The 20,110-nt window shown below is 47.5% G+C and overlaps 1 protein-coding gene across 16 annotated transcripts in view; it reads right to left on the bottom strand.

Annotated features, from left to right (window-relative positions):
* FARP1 (FERM, ARH/RhoGEF and pleckstrin domain protein 1) overlaps nt 1-20,110 on the bottom strand; it is a 321,357-nt gene that overhangs the window by 24,318 nt on the left and 276,929 nt on the right. For 11 of the 16 annotated variants that reach the window (XR_013534808.1, XR_013534712.1, XR_013534800.1 and 8 more), the window contains 4 exons: nt 18,692-18,879; nt 17,126-17,215; nt 15,605-15,738; nt 2,428-2,509 (listed from right to left, as the gene is read on the bottom strand). Coding sequence is in view for 12 of the 16 variants with exons in the window: in XM_078370486.1 (XP_078226612.1) it covers nt 2,428-2,509; nt 15,605-15,738; nt 17,126-17,215; nt 18,692-18,879 (494 nt within the window). In the remaining 4 variants the exon portion in view is untranslated. The remainder of the gene's footprint in view (nt 1-2,427; nt 2,510-15,604; nt 15,739-17,125; nt 17,216-18,691; nt 18,880-20,110) is intronic. The other 5 variants (XR_013534889.1, XM_078370728.1, XM_035292930.3 and 2 more) reach the window with 1 other exon arrangement.

Raw genomic sequence — 20,110 nt, 5'->3', positions numbered from 1 at the left:
ATCTGAATGTTGCGCCTCAGCCTTAGCTGCTGCCATCCCAAATACTGGCACTGCGGAACAGCCGAGCTAATTCTTGCTTTTCATTAGTGCACAGCTTCTGCAACCCTGGTCGCTTCCACCGCCTCTCTCTGGTATTGCCCCAAATTGCAAAGGTTGCTGTTTGAACAGGGAGAAAACAAACGGTAACTCAGGATCCATCAGTGTTATCTTCGTCTTTGTTAAGAGAAAGAGATTGACAAAAAATCTCTCGAGTGGCATTGGATCCTATCCTTCCTGGGCCACCCCCACTATCTCCCCTTGTCTCTCCCTCAGGAGATAAGTCTTTATTTATTATTTATTTTTGAGACAGGCTCTTGCTCTGTCACCCAGGCTGGAGGGCAGTGGCGCGGTCACAGCTCACTGCGGCCTTGACCTGCTGGGCCCAAGCCCCCTGGGTTGCTGGAACCTACTGGCACTTACCATCACTCCTAGCTAATGTTTTTATTTTCTGTAGAGATAAAGTCTTGCTGTGTTGTCCAGGCTGGCCTCAAACTTGCGGGCTCAAGCAGTTCTCCCACCTCAGCCTTCCCAAATGCTAGGGTCACAGGCATGAGCTACCACACCTGGCTGAGCTACACCATTTTAAGGGGAAAAAATTAAACACTAACTTACTCAACTAGGTTCATGGGAATTAAGCTGAACCCTAATAATAACTTCATTCTATGAATGTCTCCTGTATAGTAGGCGCTCAGTTAGCACTGGGTGGACGGACGGGTGGATGGATGGACTGACATGGCGGCAGCATGAGCACCTGCTTTCTTTAGGGGGTTGCTAGCCTCTCCGGGCAGTTATTATTTATTAAGGTTATCACACAGGTTCTGGGCAGTTGAGATTTGGGAAGATTGCTTTAAAATGTGAGTACAGGTGCATTCAAAAGACACACTGGGAATTAAAAACATTGTATGTTAAAGGAGTTATTAATAGATTAAAATAAAAACAAAAAAGGTTCAGATATGAGATGGGGCAGATTTTTAAATGTGGTAGAGCATTGGTTTCACATTTACTGACTTCTTTGGATGTACTTTCACTTTCACATCCTTCACTGTAGATAATGCTGGATGATTAAAAACATATTTGCAGCCAGGTACAGTGGCTCGCACCTGTAATCCCAGCACTTTGGGAGGCTGAGGCGGATGGATCACCTGAGGTCAGGAGTTTGAGACCAGCCTGGCCAACATGCAGAAACCCCATCTCTACTAAAAATACAAAAATTAGCCAGGTGTGGTGGGGCATGACCTGTAGTCCCAGCTACTTGGGAGGCTGAGGCAGGAAAATCGCTTGAACCCAGGAGGTAGAGGTTGCAGTGAGCTAAGATCCCGCCACTGCACTCCAGCCTGGGTAGTAAGAGCAAAACTCCGTCTCAAACAAACAAACAAAAATTATAGTTGCCTCATACACTGATTTAAAGCTCTGAATCTAACACTTTCGTTGTGGTTATTAGAAGAAACCAAAAGAAATGGCTGAAAATGAAACGTTCAGTCAGACGATGTTACGTCTACAGCTTTTTCCCGAAGTTCTGAATCAGCCGCTCACAGAAAACACTTGCTGCTTGGGGTACAATGCAAAGCTTTTGAAACAAAAAGCTACTAAACATGCTTTCACTAAAGTGCTTGGATTTTCATTCATGCTTCGAAATAAAATTATCCAGAAAGGCTGGAAGAAGGGTTTGCTAAACGGCTGTCTCGTTGCTGTACCACAGGTTAGACAAGAGGTGTCCAATCTTTTGGCTTCCCTTGGCCTCACCGGAAGAAGAAGAACTGTCTTGGGTCCCACATAAAATACGCTAATACTAATAGCTGATGAGGTTAAAAAAAATACACACACACACACACAGACATATCAGCCAGGTGCAGTGGCTAATGTGTGTAATCCCAGCACTTTGGGAGGCCGAGGCAGGCAGATCATGAAGTCAAGAGACGGAGACCATCCTGGCTGACATGGTGAAACCCCATCTCTACTAAAAATATAAAAATTAGCCAGGCATGGTGGCAGGCAACTGTAATCCCAGCTATTTGGGAGGCTGAGGCAGGAGAATCGCTTGAACCTGGAAGGCAGAGGTTGCAGTGAGCTAAGACCCTACCACTGCACTCCAGTCTGGTGACAGAGCAAGACTCCATCTCAAAAAAAAAAAAAACAAAACCAAAACAAAAACCCCAAAATCACAAAAATCCACCTCGTAATGTTTTAGGAAACTTTCTGAATTTGTGTTGGCTGCATTCAAAGCTGTCCTGGGCTCTATGCGGATGGTCAGCTGCGGGTTGGACAGGCTTGGTGTGGACAGTCCAGTCGGGTGATGCGCGCTGCTGGAAAGGGCTTGCAGCCACACCCGTGGCAGCCTCGCTCTATTTTCCATGTGAACTCGCTCCACCCAAACCCGAGCCAGCTCACCTTCATGCCCTGAATATTCTTCAGCATGACATCGCCGATTCTTTGGTAATCTCCTCTGATCTGGGCATTGGAGCGGCCTTCCCTGAGAGCAAAAGCAAAGGGTTGCAAACGCAAAGCGTTAGTAGTGACATGACCGGAAGACGCCCAGCCCTGGATTACAGATGTCAGCCTACCGCTTCCTTTCCAATCACCCCTCCCAGGACACCTCCTGGGTGTCTCCTGACCCCATTACAGGGTCACGGAATGTTAGCACTGGAAGGAAACGTGAAAATTACCCCACTCATCCTACAAAGAATTCCACTGACGCTTTGAAAGAGACAAGACAAAGCTAATTTCTGATTCTTTTAATTTGGTTTAATTATTTTGTTCTACCCATCTGCACACTGGAGTTTGATTTTATATTAATTTGGGGGTTTTAGGGTCACTAGGTCTGCACAGAGATCATTTGCTGAATATAAACAGATTCTATTCTAGACACTTGCAGGAAGCGGGACTCAGCCCCAAAGCCAGGTTTCTGCTTCCCAGAGCCCTTGCCTGAAGCAGACCGATAGCTGTCCGTAGCCCTTGGGAAGAGAAATGCATAATTTACAAAGTACAGGAGATGGTACCTGAAGGTGGGAGTGAGCAAATGCCACAGAAGAGAGTAGGGTGTGTGGCCCAGGAAGAGAGAGGGGCATGGAGGCAAGGACTGTGATCGTCCAGACATGTTGGGTGCTAGACAGTAAAGCTGTGGGCACTTTCAGTGAGGGTTGGGGTACACATTCACCTTTCCAATGGCTCAGCGGTAACACTGATCCATGCAGAGAGAAATGCAACATCAATGGTAGCAAGTATTTACCACGTGCTGTCCATGTACCAGACACCGTGCTGAGTTAATTACAGGCATTAGCCCTTTTAGTCCTCAGAGAAGCCCCTGAGGCAGGTACCACTATCACCCCTCATTGTACAGTGAAGGAGACAGAAGCAGAAAGAAACCAGCAACTTGTCTGACATCTGTTATCACCAGGTACGACTCGCACAGGAGCCCCGCCCTCGTTTCCCAGGCTACACAGCTCGCTGTGTGCCAGTGTGAAGCTGCTGACTTTCCCATAACGAGAAAGGAATTTCCCAGAGACAATTAAAACATGGTTTTCAACTAGCAACCTGTATCTTTAAACCGACTGTCCAGGAAAACCAGAAGCAAACTTACAAGAAAGGGAGGAATGAAACGAACAAAAACAAAACAGCGAAAAACCGGGGCACTAGGTTTCCTATAGGAGGTGAGAGGTCCTCAAAGTACGAAAAAAAACAGCCAAGTCGGGAGGGACCCGGGACCTACCTACACCCTCTGATGGTTAATATCGAGTGCCAACCTGACTGGATTGAAGGATGCAAAGTATTGCTCCTGGGTGTGTCTGTGAGGGTGTTGCCGAAGGAGCTTAACATTTGAGTCAGTGGACTGGGGAAGGCAGACACGCCCTCAACCTGGTGGGCGCCATCAAACCAGTTGCAGTGCGGCCAGGATACAAGCAGGCAGACAACGCGGAAAGTCTAGACTGGCCTGGCCTCCTAGCCTACATCTTTCTCCCGTGCTGGAGGCTTCCTGCCCTTGAACATCGAACTCCAAGTTCTTCAACTTTGGGACCCAAACTGGCTACCTTGCTCCTCAGCTTGCAAATGGCCTACTGTGGGACCTCAGCTTGTGCACGTGTCAGTACTCCTTAATAAACTACCCTGGATATATACATCTATCCTATTAATTCTGTCCCTCTAAAGAACCCTGACTAATACACACCCCACGGATGTGGGGTCTAAGAACCCTCCAGCAACGCAAGAATGGCTTCCACTGAGTCACTCAGAGCCTTCCTGACATTGACTCAATCTGTGATTCATCAGGGATCTTCTGATGAACAGAAGAGGGCAAGGAGAATGCACACACTTAATTAAGCAAACCCAGGAGGTAGGAGAGTCATGGTAAGTAGAAACACGTTGCTCCTGGCTTCACATTCCGGGCAATCAACAGTATTATTTATTCTGTTGCTTCCAGCTAAGCAGACAGTGAAAATTATATCATGGGGTGACTGAGTGCACCCAAACCTTTTAGGTAACTAAAGCTTCTTTAAACTGAAAGAGAGCAACCCCAGGCTCCCCAGCTCCCTCCTGGGCCTTCGCTGCTGCCCTGTGTGCTGGTGGTCTTCAGCCTGGTCTGTTCCCTTCCACCAGCACAGCATCCTCAGTCCTTTGCATTCTCTTAGCTGCCTTAATTGCCACTGCTTCTCTGCTAATTAAAATACAAATCTGTCCCCTCCGCTCCCCTGAAAAGGCTCGGAGAAGATGGCCATTAACCTCAACCACCAGAGCCTATCTCCCCTCCTTGTACATTCGGGCTCTCGGGGCTGGTCGGCCCCACGTCGTGGCCCTCCAGGCTCCTCTGCTATGATTTCCTCTCCAGAATCCCTCATTGCTCGTCAGGCCAACCCTTTAACTCTCGTGGCCACCTCTTCAGGCTGCTCCCAAGCTGTGTGTGTGTTTTGGAAATCCTGCGGTGGTCTTCTCTTCCGGCCTCTGCTTCTTCCCATACAAGCCCCTCTATCTGCCGTGGTTTCAGTTCATGATGCCAAACCATGGCTGACCCAGGTACTGTGTGTCTTAGACCATACGAAGCGCACCATGCGAATGACCCCACATCTCGTATCTCAAACACAAGACGCCCCAGAGTTTAGAATCTTGTTTCCAACACCAAATTCTCTCCCTCCCTTTTAATTGTTTTTAAAGATATGGGGTCTTGCTTTGTCACCCAGGGTGGAGTATGATGGCATCATCAGAGTTCGCTGCAGCCTTAAACTCCTGGGCTCAAGCGATCCTCTCGCCTCAGCCTTGTGAGTAGCCACCAGAGCTGTGTACCAACATGCCAGCTAATTTTTTTGTTTTTGTAAAGATGGGGGCCAGGCACAGTGGCTCACGCCTGTAATTCCAGCACTTTGGGAGGCCGAGGCGGGTGGATCATGAGGTCAAGAGATTGAGACCAGCCTGACCAACTTGGTAGAAACTCTGTCTCTACTAAAAAATAGAAACATTAGCATGGGTGGGATGTGCCTATAATCCCAGCTACTTGGGAGGCTGAGGCAGGAGAATCACTGGAACCCGGGAGGCAGAGGTTATAGTGAGCCAAGATGGTGCCACTGCGCTCCAGCCTGGGTGAAAGAGCGAGACTCCATCTCAAAAAAAAAAAAAAAAAAAAAAGATGGGGTCTCACTATTTTGTCCAAGCCGGCCTTGAACTCCTGGATTCAAGTGATCCTCCTCAGCCTCCCAAAGTGCTGGGATTACAGGTATAAGCCACAGTGCCTGGCCTCGTTATCTGGAACTTAAATAATTGGCCCCAGAATTTTTGAATGGATCTGCCATTTGAGAACACATAGACGTAACAGACTTGAGTTCAAATGACATCATTTCGATACCATGGTGAGAGTCTGGATTGCGGGGGAAGAAACGCAGAGGATTTCTGGCTTCCCTCAGTAACAAGCAACCTCCTCTCTCATAGACACACCCATACCCAAGAGAAAATGAAGTGCTGGGAAGAGGATGCTGGGCGAGGGTGGTGGGGAATGAGCGTGGAGCCAAATGTCATCTATTTCACTTTCTCTGTTCTTTTGCCAACTATGTATTATCTACTGATGTTAAAACTCCAAATTTGAAAGAAGCGTCCTTCCCACATCCATATCTCTCTGAGTCCCCAGCATCTTTCTCGGTAGAGATGGCTCTGGGTTGGTAACATCAGACCCCTGTGCAGCTGGGAAGACGCAGTTCCCCAAATGTAAAGGGGCTCAGCTCTACGTGAGTACAGGCTGGGGCCTTTGAAGTCACTGCAAACAGTACAGGTGCATCTGTCTTTCTCATCCCATCCTGTCCCCACCCCAGCTCCCACAGCAAGTCCCAGCCCTGCTTGGGTCCAAATACACAGGACATAGCCCCAGGGACTAGGGCCAAAATCCAAATTCCTGCTGCCCATCTAGAAATATCCTCATGGTTTTACTTCCTCTACATGTCACGGCCTCCACATCTATAAAGCCAAAGTGTTCCTTTTATTATGAACAGCTAAAAGGTCACTGTATTATCAAGAACGTGAAAAAGTGATTATAACTCTTCCACGACGTCCTCCGGATGTTACCCTCACAAGAAAGGGGTCCCTGTCAGCAAGGCAGGGCCACATATTTGTTGCCTGGGTAATTACCACACAGCAACAAAGACGAAAATTCTTTTGACAATTTCACTTAGGAAAACCATGGAAAGTCTGCTAAGAAGCTGCCTGGATGCTCAATTCTGACCTGAGCGATGTGACTAACTTACTCCCAGGGGCACTACACATCACCTCAGCGAAGGACTGAACACACACCCCCACACATGGTGAATTTTCAGGTCCTGACCTCTTATCAGCATGTCATTCACTGACCAGCAGTGTGAGCTGGTCAGCCACTCAGCAGCAGACCGGCTGAGGGCAAGGAAGAAGAAAAGGACATGAAAATGACCATTTCTCTGTGAATGGGCCGCTGACCAACAGCAAGGCTGTCTCCAAGGGTGGGCTGCTAGTGTTCTGCCCATCATCCCCCTAAGAGGAGGCAGAAGGACACCTGTACCATGAGTTCTGCCTCTGACTGCCGGGAAACACTTTTGCAGGCTGTCGTTGCAGGGGGGCAAAGCCAGCCAGGATAAATCGCTACTCTGCCCTCCCATTCACCTCCCCAATACAGGGTCAACATAAAACCTATTTAGGACGTCAGAGAAACAGTTCACACTGTGCTGCTGACCTTGGCGGCAATAAAATCTCCCAACTCTCCTCGGAAGCATCACAAGCCACAGGGCGCGCAGGCTCCCTCCCAGAGGGCGTGTTTTCTGGAAAGCAGTAACATTTGGCCAGGCTGTGGCGAAGGGCCCAGGGCGATTCCCTCACTGGGGAAAGCAGGCAGTGACTGGCACGCTGCACATCCCAAGTGCCAACGTAAACCCAAGCGTGCCTACTCCTCACCCAGCTCTCCCCTCCTCTCCTCAGAGCACACAAGCCAACGGCGCAGCTTCGAGCTCGAGGGCTGGTTTTTGTCCCCGGCTCTCTCTCAATGCGCGCTTAACCCCGAAAATTCATCTTTCTTTTGAAGCCTCTTAATCTTCACTCGCAACACCAACATCGCATCCTCGCCCTCACTATTCCCTGCAGTCTCCATGATTCCAAATGGAAAAAAATACGAAACTGTGTATGTTTCTGTGTCTGTGTACGTGAAAAGCATAGTGTGAAAGGAGTAAGTGGGAACAGACGGATCCTACATTAATATATGGGGCGGGGAGGGCGGCTGCATTCCAAGAGCAAACAAATTAGCCAGAGTAACAGAATGTATATATATCGCTCTGTCACCCATACTGGAGGGCAGTGGGGCCATCTTGGCTCACTGCAACCTCTGCCTCCTGGGTTCAAGTGTTTCTCCTGCCTCTACCTCCCAAGTAGCTGGGATTATAGGTACCTGCCACCATGCCCAACTAATTTTTATATTTTTAGTAGAGATGCTGTTTCACCATGTTGGCCAGGCTGGTCTCAAACTCCTGACCTCAGGTGATCCACCCGCCTTGGCCTCCCAGAGTGCTGGGATTATAGGCGTGAGCCACTGCACCCATCCTAATATATCATATATGACATATGTATCAGCCACATGTGATATATGTGGATTTTTCATTACAGTCCCATTAATCTTAGCATTAATTCACATGCCCACTTGTCAAGACGACATTTGTACAAGAGACCTCTTCAATGGGCTGGGGGCACTGCGCCCTTGGCAGCTGCAGGAAGCACAGAAGACAGACGCCCTCCCACTCTTAGCCACCCTCAAGTCCGTCAATTACATTCTAGCATGCTCAAAGCTATGGCTTCTTTCTTGCCTTCTTGAGGTTTACCACCAGGTCAAGTTGAGTAAGAGGATCAAAAGTGACAACCCAGTCATGGGCAGGTTTGACAGCACCCAAGTGAGCCCCAGCGTCATTCCTGTTGTCAACAGGGCACATATTAAAATGCACTAGAAGAGAAGAGACGTGCATTCCTCAAGTGACCCAGAAAGTGCCTTCTCCCGTGTCTTCTAGTAGAAACCCATTTGGAATTCTGGCAGTTGGCGAAGCTGTTTCATTTTCCTCAGGGAAACAGCTTGCTCTCAAAGCACTGTGGGCCACATAGTCAGGAATAAGGCAGAAAATCCAAGAAAAACTAGCTCCTAGCTATGCTTAAGAACATGGAATTTGGCTGAGTGCAGTGGCTCAACACCTATAATCCCAACACTTTGGGAGGCCAAGGTGGGTGGATCACTTGAGGTTAGGAGTTCAAGATCAGCCTGGCCAACATGGCAAAACCCCTTCTCTACTAAAAATTAGCCAGGCATGGCGGTGCACACCTGTCTGTAATCCCAGCTACTTGGGAGACTGAGGCAGGAGAATCCCTTGAACCCAGGAGGTGGAGGTTGTAGTGAGCTGAGCTGAGATCGTGTGGCTGCACTCCTTCCTAGGCAATGTAGGCAGACTCCGTTTAAAAAAACAGAGAAAACAGAACATGCAATTTTACTCATGCTTAAAAAGGAAACAGGGCCAAGTGTGGTGGCTCATGCCTATAATCCCAGCACTTTGAAAGGCTGAGGCAGGAGGATCACTTGAAGCCAGAAGTTCAAGGCTGCAGTGATGTATGATGATACCACTACATTCCAACCTGGGCAACAGAGCGAGACTTTGTCCCCAAAAAACTAATACAAATGAATAAAAGGATACTCCGTCATATGAGTGCCTAAGGAATGGTGTCAATGGACACTCGATATAGTAGCCAAAAGGAAGCTCTGCCTCTTCCTTTTGGCGACTATGGATAAAGCTGTTATGAACACAGATGTATGAGCGTCTGCTAGAGTTCCCGCTTTCAGTTCTTCTGGGCACGTGCTGAGGAGCGGAACTGCCTGATTCTATTGTAATTAATGTGCTTAGTTTTTTGAGAAACGCTTATATGATTTTTTTGCTTTTTTGTTTTTTTGAGACGGAGTCTCATTCTGTCGCCCAGGCTGGAGTGCAATGAATGCTGCAATCTTGGCTCACTGCAACCTCTGCCTCCCAGTTCAAGCAATTCTTCTGCCTCAGCCTGCCAAGTAGCTGGGACTATAGGCACATACCACCACGCCCAGCTAGTTTTTATTTTTAGTAGAGACAGGGTTTCACTATATTGGTCAGACTGGTCTCGAACGCCTGACCTCGGGATCCACTGGCCCCGGTCTCACAAAGTGCTGTGATTACAGGCGTCAGCCACCATGCCCAGCCATGATTTTTCTTTTAATGATACCTAGGACAAACACTTGAAGCTTCAGAGAGCTGGGAGAATAAGAAGAGTATTTAATTCATTTTGTTCTATGAAGCCTCACTGGTGCTTCTATAAAGATGCTCCACTTTTCTGGTCAGGGAAACAATTTTCTGACCTGCTCAGTCATCATTCAGCCATCTGGTGTCAGAGCAACACAATGCTGCTCCCCGCTGACAGCAGCTTCCGAAAGTGTCCCATCCCTGAAACAGCCTCCTCTCTGCTCTGGAGGGACCTCGCATCCTTTAGGATGCCCTTGTCACATCTCTCACCCCTGCTCCTGTACACCAGGAACTACCTTCCTCAAACCATCCTTGCCCTCCTTGGCTGCCAGTCTCCAAGACCCACTGTCTTTTGGACCCTCCAACTCCTATGTGTTCAATTTTTGTTTTTTTTCAAACTCCTGGTGGCCTCTTCGGTTTCCTTTGCTGGTTCTTATGCTGCCATGATCTATGTTTATGGAAAGCAAGCTGCCATAAAGGTATAGTCGAGAAGATTCTACCCTCAGCTCTCTTCCTCTCGATGTTCTCTTCCTTGAAGATCTGATACTTCTTGTGGATAACTTCCAAACCTATACTTTTCTGCCTTGTTTCTTTCTGAAGCCTGGGACCCACATTTCTAACTGTCTGGAGCACAATATTAGGGGACCCTCAAAATTACTGTTCCCAAAGCAAGCTCACTTTCCCTTATCAGACTTGCATGCTTCTTTCTTCCTGGCTTCTTTGATTTCCCTCCCATTTTCATGACCATCATGTTCAAAACTCCAGGCGGCCTCCCCCTTCCTTCCCTGTTGTCCTGCAGAGCCCTGGGCGCCCAGTGAGATCTCAACATTCAGTCAGGATTCTGGCCAAAGTTTCTCCTAAAGCATGCAGCTGATCCTCCATGAAAACTGTACACCCTATAGCCGACTCCAAGGGGCTCTTTGACAACTGACTGCTCACTGTCTCCAAGCTCCCGGTTGGCTCATCAGCAGAATTTTGGACCCTGCAGAATCTACCAAGGCACTCTGCAGCAAAGCAGGCCTGCCACCCGTCTTGGGGACCCAGCTGGCCACCGTGCACTCAGCCTCTGCCAGTCACCTCGGGGCTGGCACTTGGGAGTCCTGACTGCATGCCAGAGGTTATAAGTGGCTTTCTCTGAATGCATTTGAACAGCTGAGTAAACTGTGCCTGCTTTCACAAAGAAAATGACTCCTGAAGTTATCAGAACTCACCAAACCAGTTCTTTGTTTTTGAAGAAAGCAGGCAGCGTGGGCTTTGCCAGCACGAAGCAGGCCTGGGGCATCCATCTCCTTCTCAGGTGTGTTTACTCAGGAGAAGGTGACATTTAGACAAGGGCAGGTGTGTTTGCTGAATGAGTTTCAGCCTAATCATTCCGGAAAACTTGCCCTGTAATTTCCCCACTGTTGATGGAAGCATATTGCAGTCCCAGTCACTAGACCACTATGTACCAAATTCTGGGAGCATATGATACTCTAGATGTCTTTCCACTAATGATAATCACTGAAGATGTTATCATGGAATAAAATCTGGAGTTCAGTTAATGTAACGGAACAACGCTGTTTTCTCAGTTTTGATGGCTCTCCCATGGCAACCTAAGATGTGATCGGGAAGAGGACAGGTGCGGACCACACAGAAACACTACAGCCTTGCAACTTTTCTCTGGAATTATTTTCAAATAAGAAGTTTATTACTTTTCTTTTTAAACAGATCAGCTTCTCTGCTTTCTGTGCTATGCAGTACACTGAGCCCTTTCTAGACACTGTGCCATCTGCAGATCAGCCCTGCATGGGAGATGGCATCCATGTTTTGCCAGGAGGAAATGCGGCTCCACAAGGCCCACACCTATAGTTGAACGCAGCCCCACAGCGGGGGTGTGACCTCGAATTCGATCTTACCCATCCCAATTGACAGGAGCCAACTCATGCTTCCTGTATCACAGCAATGTGAGGAAAAGTAGAGGTACATATACAGGCAACGAACACACACACACAGGCACAGTCAGTAGCCCAGCATGAATCCTTTCCTAACAAACTTCTCTGTGATCCGTTGTTCTCAGTGAATATATTTAGCCCGGGGGTTGCCTGTTCTGCACAGGCAATGATGGCCCATGTGCGTCCTCCGGGACAGAACTGGCAGTGACGCTCCATGCCCACCCGGATGTGACACCCATACCTGTCAGAGGACCTGGCCCTTTGTGCCCTATGTGCCTGCCTCCTCCTTTGAGAGTACAAGTCCTCCATGCGCAAAGCCTGACACACACTCACCTACCCACTTCGTTCATTCGTGTATGCCTTCATGCATTGCTTGTAGTCTAAAGAAACAAGAGTTATAACTAGTCTATGACATGCAAACCAGGAATCATAGAATGTTAGGACTGTCAGAGGCACTGCAGGGTCAGGGTCAGGTCATGCTGCATGATCATCCCGGAAGTCCTTAAAAAACACAGGTTCCCGAGTCTCACTCCTAAAGTTCTGATCCAAGAGAGCTGGAGAGGGCCTGGCAATCTGCATTTTTCAAAGTCCCCTCCAGTTCCCAAGCCCAGTGACCCTGAGGCCCTGCCAGGTTGGGGTTTTACTCCACAGATAAATCCCATCTGGACATGACAGTCAGTCTCCGCTGGAGAACCCCTGAGGTGAAGGAGCTCATGACCTCACTAGGCAAACTCTCACCGCCACCTGCACTTAGGCTTAGGGAACCTTTCCCTGTGTTAAGACATTGTGCTTCTTTGGAAACTGACTCCACTGTTTCCATTTTGTCATCTGGTACCACTAAGATACTTATGCCCTTTTCCACATGACCAGCCTGCAGGTATGCGATGGGAGCCGCCGCACTTACTAAAGCCTTTTCTCATCCAGGCTGAATGCCTCGTTCCCTCGATCATTTTGTTTTAATGGAACGCATTCTCAGCCCCTTTCACACGAGAAGGCTGAGCTGGTGCTGTGTTCTGCAAGAGTGCTGAGCCCTGAATTTTGAAGGGGCCAGCCTCTTCCAGGCTCTGGGCTCTTTTTCATGAGGCATTTTAGGGCACATGTTCTTGACCTTGGCTACACTTTGGAATCACCTGGGAAGTTTAGAACCTACCAATACTTTGGGTCTACTCAGAGATTTTGATATAATGAGGCTAGGGGTTTGCTAGAGCTGATTTTTTTTTTTTTTTTTGAGACGGAGTTTCACTCTTGCCCAGGCTGGAGTGCAAATGGCACGATCTCCGCTCACCGCAACCTCTATTTCCCGAGTTCAAGTGATTCTTCTGCCTCATCCTCCTGAGTAGCTGGGATTACAGGCATGTGCCAACACACCCGGCTATGAGGTGATTTTGATGAGTAGCCGATGTTGAGATGTTGAGAGGTACAGATCTAGAGAGACACTGGTTTCTCTCCGGGCTGGTCCGTTGGCTCAGACTAAACTCACGCACAGCCTTCTTCCCTTGGACCTCCTGCTGCACCAGGTCCTCCTCATCGTGTTCTTGAGTAACTGATTAGCGGAACTTCCCTGCAGCCCTTTCATGGATCCCTGGGCAGTGTTGGGTATTTGGTTTGGGTTTACTGTTCCGAGGCTACTGCAGGTCCCATGGATGGAGCTGCTCGCTGACTGTCCTCTTTCTCTCTAACTCTGAGTCCTTTACATACTTCTGGTATATTTCTCTAAAACATGGATTAAATTATGGATCTTAGAAAGATACTCTACTGAAAACCCTCTGTGAATGAAATTATATCCACTGCTTTTTAAGCAACTCAATAAATACTTTTTCACAGATAAGGTAAAGCTCTATGGTCATGGCATTTACTCCTAAAATGAGTCGTATTAGACGGCTCTCTGCATTCCTCTCCAGTGACGCCCTCCGATGTAGGAGCCGGCCAAAGCCGCCAGGATGGGCTTTCAGGGCACTGCACACTGATGACATTTCCTGTGTGTGGCCTTTCAACCTTATTTATATCAACTGCCACATGCACTGAGACTGCTATAGTGATGCCAGCTCAACATATCCTGAGCCTCCAGAAGATTTGCCTACGGCAATGTTAACACACGTCTCGCTGGCCAGAGAACAAACCGCCCAATGGGTTCTCCAGAGTGAAGGTCTTTGCCCCATCATGACAGCATCATTGAGCTTTGTATGAATAATCATGAGACACAGGGCAGAACACACGCGAAAGGTTCGAGGTCAGGCTCGGGAAGGTCAAGTTGCATCCGGCAGAATCTTTATTTTTATTTTAGAGACAGGGTCTTGTTCTGTCACCCAAGCTGGAGCACACTGGTGCAATCATAGCTCACTGCAGGCTTCAGCCTTCAACTTCTGGGCTGCAGTAATTCTCCCGCCTCAGCCTCTCCAGTAGCTGGAGAGGTTGGCGTCACTAGGCCAGGCTAATCAAGTAAGTATTATTCTGTAGAGATGGGGTCTTGCTACGTTCCCCAGGCTGCTCTTAAACTCCTGACCTGAAGTGAGGCCTCAGCCTCCCAAAGTGCTGGGATTACAGGCATGAGCCACTGTGCCTGGCCAAGTTTTATTTTTAATTTTGGAAAGTGGCATTTCTCTTGTATTCATAATACCAAGACTCTTGCTAACGTGGCATTTTCAGTTTTTCCCATTTCCAGTGAGGATGACGTTGTACCTATTATTTCCCCATTTCCGGCGGTGCTCTCCCTGCTGTGGCCCCGTAGCGACGCCTGCCACCTCCTTCTCTCAAGGGAAGGAGGACTGCACATGAATCATCCTCCACATATAAAAAGTGTATAAGGTCGGACATCACTGAGGGAGATGAGAGAGCCCCGGCTGGCCCCGGCAAACTGGCTTCACAACACACAGAGCAAGCAGCTTTGCTTAGCTATTAAACTGACACTTTAATGCCACAGCCTGGGATCACCTGAGGCAAGACAACCTGACACAGGCCTCCTTCAGGCCTACGGTCACTGAGGGCCCCGAGGCCACTCCAAACCAAATCCTCACCACTAGTGAGGAGCCAGCACATAACGGCCTCTGTTCCTGCCAACAACCTTTTGCTATCTTCTCCTAGAATTTTTCAAACGCATGTTTAGTAGACAATCAACTCCCCACGTGTCTGTCTACAGGTAACTGTCTTTTAAAAACTGCCATAGGAATTTTCTACAAAACCTTCTCTTTTAGATAAAGGTGTGGCAGATTCTGCATGTGACAGTCCCCGAAGCTTTTCCTGGTTTGTTTTTTGTGCCTCCCTCTTCTCTCACACCTCTGTTTCACTTGGTATTTAATGGGGAGATTAAATGTTATGCTTAACCAATCTGCTACTGATGGACGCTGAGAGCATTTCTATTACTTTCATTATCCATTGATGGCTTTGTTCAAATGGCATTTCATGAATTAAAACAGATTCTTATGATAACTCAAGGTAAGGTACGTGTGTGCGCGCGCGTGCGTATGCACACGCTTCGTAGATCTGCTCTTCAAAGCACTTTTTAAACACTGTAGAAATTCAGAAAGCTGCAGAGGCACATATGTACTTCGTAAATGACTCTAAGGCCAGCACCAGTAAAATGTGACCAGCACCCGTCACAGCCTTCCTAAGTCCCTACTCTATAAACCCTGCCATCCTCCAGAAGTAATGGCTGTCTGTATTTTGTGATAACCATATACTCATCGTTAAGAGGAAAAATATCCATCTTGAAGGATGGATAGAAACTGCAGATGAGATCTAAACGATGCGGGACTTAACTGAAAACCATCCGAAGTTTGGCTTGTGTTAAGCCAGTTTCCTGCCTCTCATCCTTGTGGCTGCCCGCTGCTTACCAAGAACACCACAAAAATAACATGAGAAAGAGAGGGGGAGAAGCGTAGTGTGACGCAGAGATGTACTCACCACAGGGCGAGGCGCTGCTCAATTTCCTTGAGAAAACTGGTATGAAATTTGTGCAAAGGTTCAAAATTCGGAAATATGAGACTTTTCAGTGCCTCTGGCATGGACTCCTCTTTGCTCACTGTGCTCTGGAACCACTGGAAAAAAGAAGACAGCGCACTTACAGGTGCAAAGACCGATGACCAGTGTCTGCACATCTCCAGAAGTCACGCTGCGGCCAGACGCACCAGGAGGACCCAGGGCTTCCCTCCCAGCTTCTTGGCATTTCAGGAACACGGGGCTGCCCAGGCCTTCCTGCTTCCCCTTTCTTTCCTTAGACGGGGTGAGAAGTGCCCATCTCAGTATTAACAGCTTTCTGAAATTTGCTACCCATTGATAATTTAAGCCAGGAGAAATCTCTTAAATGGGTAACTACTTGAATCAAAACCTCCATTCTGGCCGATTCACTAGGGAACCACTAATGTGTGACCACTGAATAGGCTATGCTTCATTCCTTTAAGAACTTCCAGCTCTGTTCCTTTGTTAAATTGCTGGGCATTGGCTGGGTGTGGTGGCTCATGCCTGTAATCCCAGAACTTTGGAAAGCCAAGGCAGGTGGATCACCTGAGGTCGGGAGTTCGAGACCAGCCTGACCAACATGGAGAAACCCCATCTCTACTTAAATACAAAACTAGCTGGGTGTGGTGGCACATGCCTGTAGACCCAGCTATTCAGGAGGCTGAGGCAGGAGAGAATCACTTGAACCCAGAGGTGGAGGCTGTGGTGAGCCAAGATCTTGCCATTGCACTCCAGACTGGGCAACAAGAGCGGAACTCCGTCTTAAAAAATAAAAAGTAAAAAATAAAATCGCTGGGCATGAATGTGGCCAAACCCAGGAATAAAGCCACGGCCTTCACACAAAGCCACTCGTGTTGCTGAGGTGAGCTGGGTTCATGACGCGTACTGAGCACCTGTCAAGGGCCTAATGCAATCCACAGCCCAGAGCAACAGAAACTCAGTGATCCCAATTCCCTCCCACTGGCTAATTCCTTCCCGGAATCCGGGGGTCAGGAAGACATCTGCAATGCTCTGAACTTGTTTCCAAGACTGAGCAGGACTGATTAAAATAATAAAAGGCAGTCTTCTGGCAGATTTTGCTGACATAGCTCAATTTATTATCAAAGATAAAATGAATCTCCTTTTCACCTCTGAGGTCTCCCATGAACAAAAATCAGCAGTTATACTTGGCAAAACACGAAATGTTCTGGACTGGTGCACACAGACAGTAAAACGTTTCCTTTTAATTTTCTCTACCTTAGGAACTTCCTTCTTTTGCACTTGAAAGTCACCATTATGAAAAATGTTTTCACATATAGTCCCAACTAAATGGACTATGAGCATTTAATTTCTATACACTAGGACCACAGTCCAGTCAACTGAAGTCAGGGAATCCAGCATTTAATTAGCTCCAGCTTCTCCTGGCCCGCTGAGTATTAACTGAGGTGAATTATGTAACTGAATGCTTTGGGGAAGTACTGCACATACCGAAGTGATGACTTCAAGATCCTTCAGATACGTCCGCTCGGTGGTAGACACCTCTTTAGCTATGAAGTACGCTTTATCGGTTGGGAATCTCTGCGAAATCCATCAAAAGAAACAAGGCACAACAATCATTTTTGAGTATAAGTCTCGGAGAATGTCCTGCTTAAAGTGACATATTACTAACTGGGATCAACGAGAAATAAAATTCTTACTTATTCTCCTTGGTGTCTCCTTTTTGTGTTAACAGAATAAATAAGAATTCCTCTTCTTTCTGTGTTAGGAGGAGCTAGGCTAAGATGACAGAGTTCCAGGGTAAGAATATAGTCTAGGAAGGTTTCCTTCCAGGTAAAAATTACCATCAGCCAAAGGACTTCCTTTTAGGAGATTAGAAAAATGGAAAAGAAATACATAGAAAGGTACTGTCTCGTCCTATGTCTGCTGTGGTGCTGGCGTTCATGACACAGAAGTTACACTGTGGGAACACATGAGCTGGATCTGAAGGGACAGTGGTGAGGTCAGCTGGTGGCATCATGGGCCTGAACTCCCTTGGTGGCTGTCAGGTGGGCAGCCACCCTCACCACGGAGCAGGCCAGCCTTCCAGCTTTACTTTCTCTTTAAACAACAAGTACAAGGGGGTCTCCTGTTGTCTGCGACTTTACCCACTTCTCATAGGAGTCCACCTGACTCCATTGCTGGGTATACAATGACAGGATTCAAAGCAGAGACTCAAATACCTGGACACTCATGTTCATAGCAGCCAAAAGGTGGGAACCACAGGAGTGTCCAGTAACCGAGGAATGGATAACAAAGTGTGGTTTATATACACAACAGGACATCACTCAGCCCTCAAATGGCAGGTAGTTCTGACCTGAGCTACACAAGGATGATCCACGAGGACATTATGTAAAGTGAAATAAGCCAGTCACAAAAGGACAAATACTGGATGCTTCTGTTTATGTGAGTTCCCTAGAATAAGCAAGTTCATAGAGACAGAAAGTGGGATGGGGGGCCAGGGGCTGGCAGGAGGGGGAAGTAAGAGTTAGTGATGAACGGATGTAGCTTGTTTGGGAAAATAAGTTCTGGAGATGGATGGTAGGGACCGTGGCATGACAACGTGAATGTACTTAATGCCACCAAGCTACACACTTGAAAATGGCTAACATGGTGCCTTTGCTCTTATGTACATTTTACTACAATTTTTTTTTTTTGAGACATAGTCTTGCTCTGTCACCCAGGCTGGAGCGCAGTGGAGCAATCTCACCTCACTGCAACCTCTGCCCCCCGGTTCAAGCTCTTCTGCCTCAGCCTCCCAAGTAGCTGGAACTACAGGCGTGTGCCACTACCCCTGACTAATTTTTGTATTTTTAGTAGAGATGGGGTTTCACATGTTGTCCAGGATGGTCTCGATTTCTTGACCTCATGATCCACCCACCTCAGCCTCCCCAAGTGCTGGGATTACAGGTGTGAGGTACTACACCTGACCTAATTTTACTACAATTTTAAAAAATCATACACACAAACACACGTGCACACAGAACCACACGCACACCTGAGCCCTTGGTCCTGTACCTTTCTCCGGCCCTCGTCCTCATCGTCCGTCCTGGGGCAGGCCTGGTCATTCAGCAGTGGGCTGATCAAGGGAGAAGCCTGCTTGGTGTCAGGGCTGAGGTTGGGAGACAAGGTCACGTTGGCAGGGGCCGCTCCTCCCTGCGAGTTCACGGACAGCTCTGAAAGGTGAGGGCTACCAGTCAGGGAGCCTGTTTGGGGATGAGAGGTTTTAAAGAAAAAAAAAAAAGTAATTTTTTCTGGGACCTGATTTCTATTCACTACTTTCACCTTTTACAAATTGTAAGAACTTTGACTACCCCCCATGGCAAACTGAAAGCGATTCATTATTTTCTAGTTTTTTTCCTAAGTCAAAGCTGCCTTAATAAAGATACCAAAGTATGAATAATTCAATGGAGGCTTCATTCTGTAATTAATTATAAGACAGAGAACTCTGCTTAGATAGCAATTAAAATAGCTTAAAAGCATAGTGTATCCCAAAATAGGAAATTCATCTCCCCACTAGTGCTTATTTCTAAGAATTACTCGAGAAAGACACAGTGTCTATGTCACAATGAGACATGGGAAAATGATTAGAAAATAGAACTAAACTAACAGGCATCTATGCGACTGGTGTACTTAGGACACACTACGTCCCATAACAATGGTCACAGCTAACAGAAAGGTCAAGCAACTAACTCCCCATTCTACAAAGAACAGAAGCAAGCTTGTTATACCTGGTGATGTCATTCCATGTCTCTCACTGTTTGGGACAGAAACACTAGCATCACATTACAGGCATATGCGATCACTTCAACATGCAAAAGCAGAGGTCATTATATTACCACAATTTCCCTTTATGAGTCCAAAGTGAAGGACACCAATGAGTCCTCGTGAAAGGATACCATAGTAAGTAATATGAAAATGTGTATGTTACCCGCTATGAGTCAGCCACACGAGATGATGTGTGCAGGATGCTCTTTGCCAATAGACTTTTGCAAATATCCGTATCTCAACCCACTGAAGCTACGTGGGATGTTTCAGACTATGCTTCTAACCTAACCTGAGTGTTTTTGCCTAACACTTACATGGGTACTTCTAAAGCAGATTTGCTAGAGCTCGTATGGGTAAGCAAAGTTAAAGTAACCTGCAGTCCTGTCTACTACCATGGTACGAAAAGACAGCCAGCGCTTTCTCAATTAGTCTACAGTTTCAGGCTCGCTGCTACTTGGTACACTAAAGGTCTCCGGGGGAAAGGTGAAGGGGGTTTTCTGGGAACACCCCCATTTCCCTGTCATCTGTTCTCACCCTCTGGCATCATACATGTGCATTCTGGGATCGCAAGATACAACCACCTAACCAGAATGGAGTTGATGAAGTAAGGGCGGTGAGTTTGATCCCAGTGAAAGGAACCCTGGAGAAACCACCACCAGCCCCTGCCCG

This window comes from Callithrix jacchus, chromosome 1 (assembly GCF_049354715.1).
Source record: "Callithrix jacchus isolate 240 chromosome 1, calJac240_pri, whole genome shotgun sequence".
NCBI classification, from domain to species: domain Eukaryota; kingdom Metazoa; phylum Chordata; class Mammalia; order Primates; family Cebidae; genus Callithrix; species Callithrix jacchus.
The sequence above is the reverse complement of the archived record's forward strand: the minus strand, read 5'-3'. Positions and strand labels throughout refer to the sequence as shown.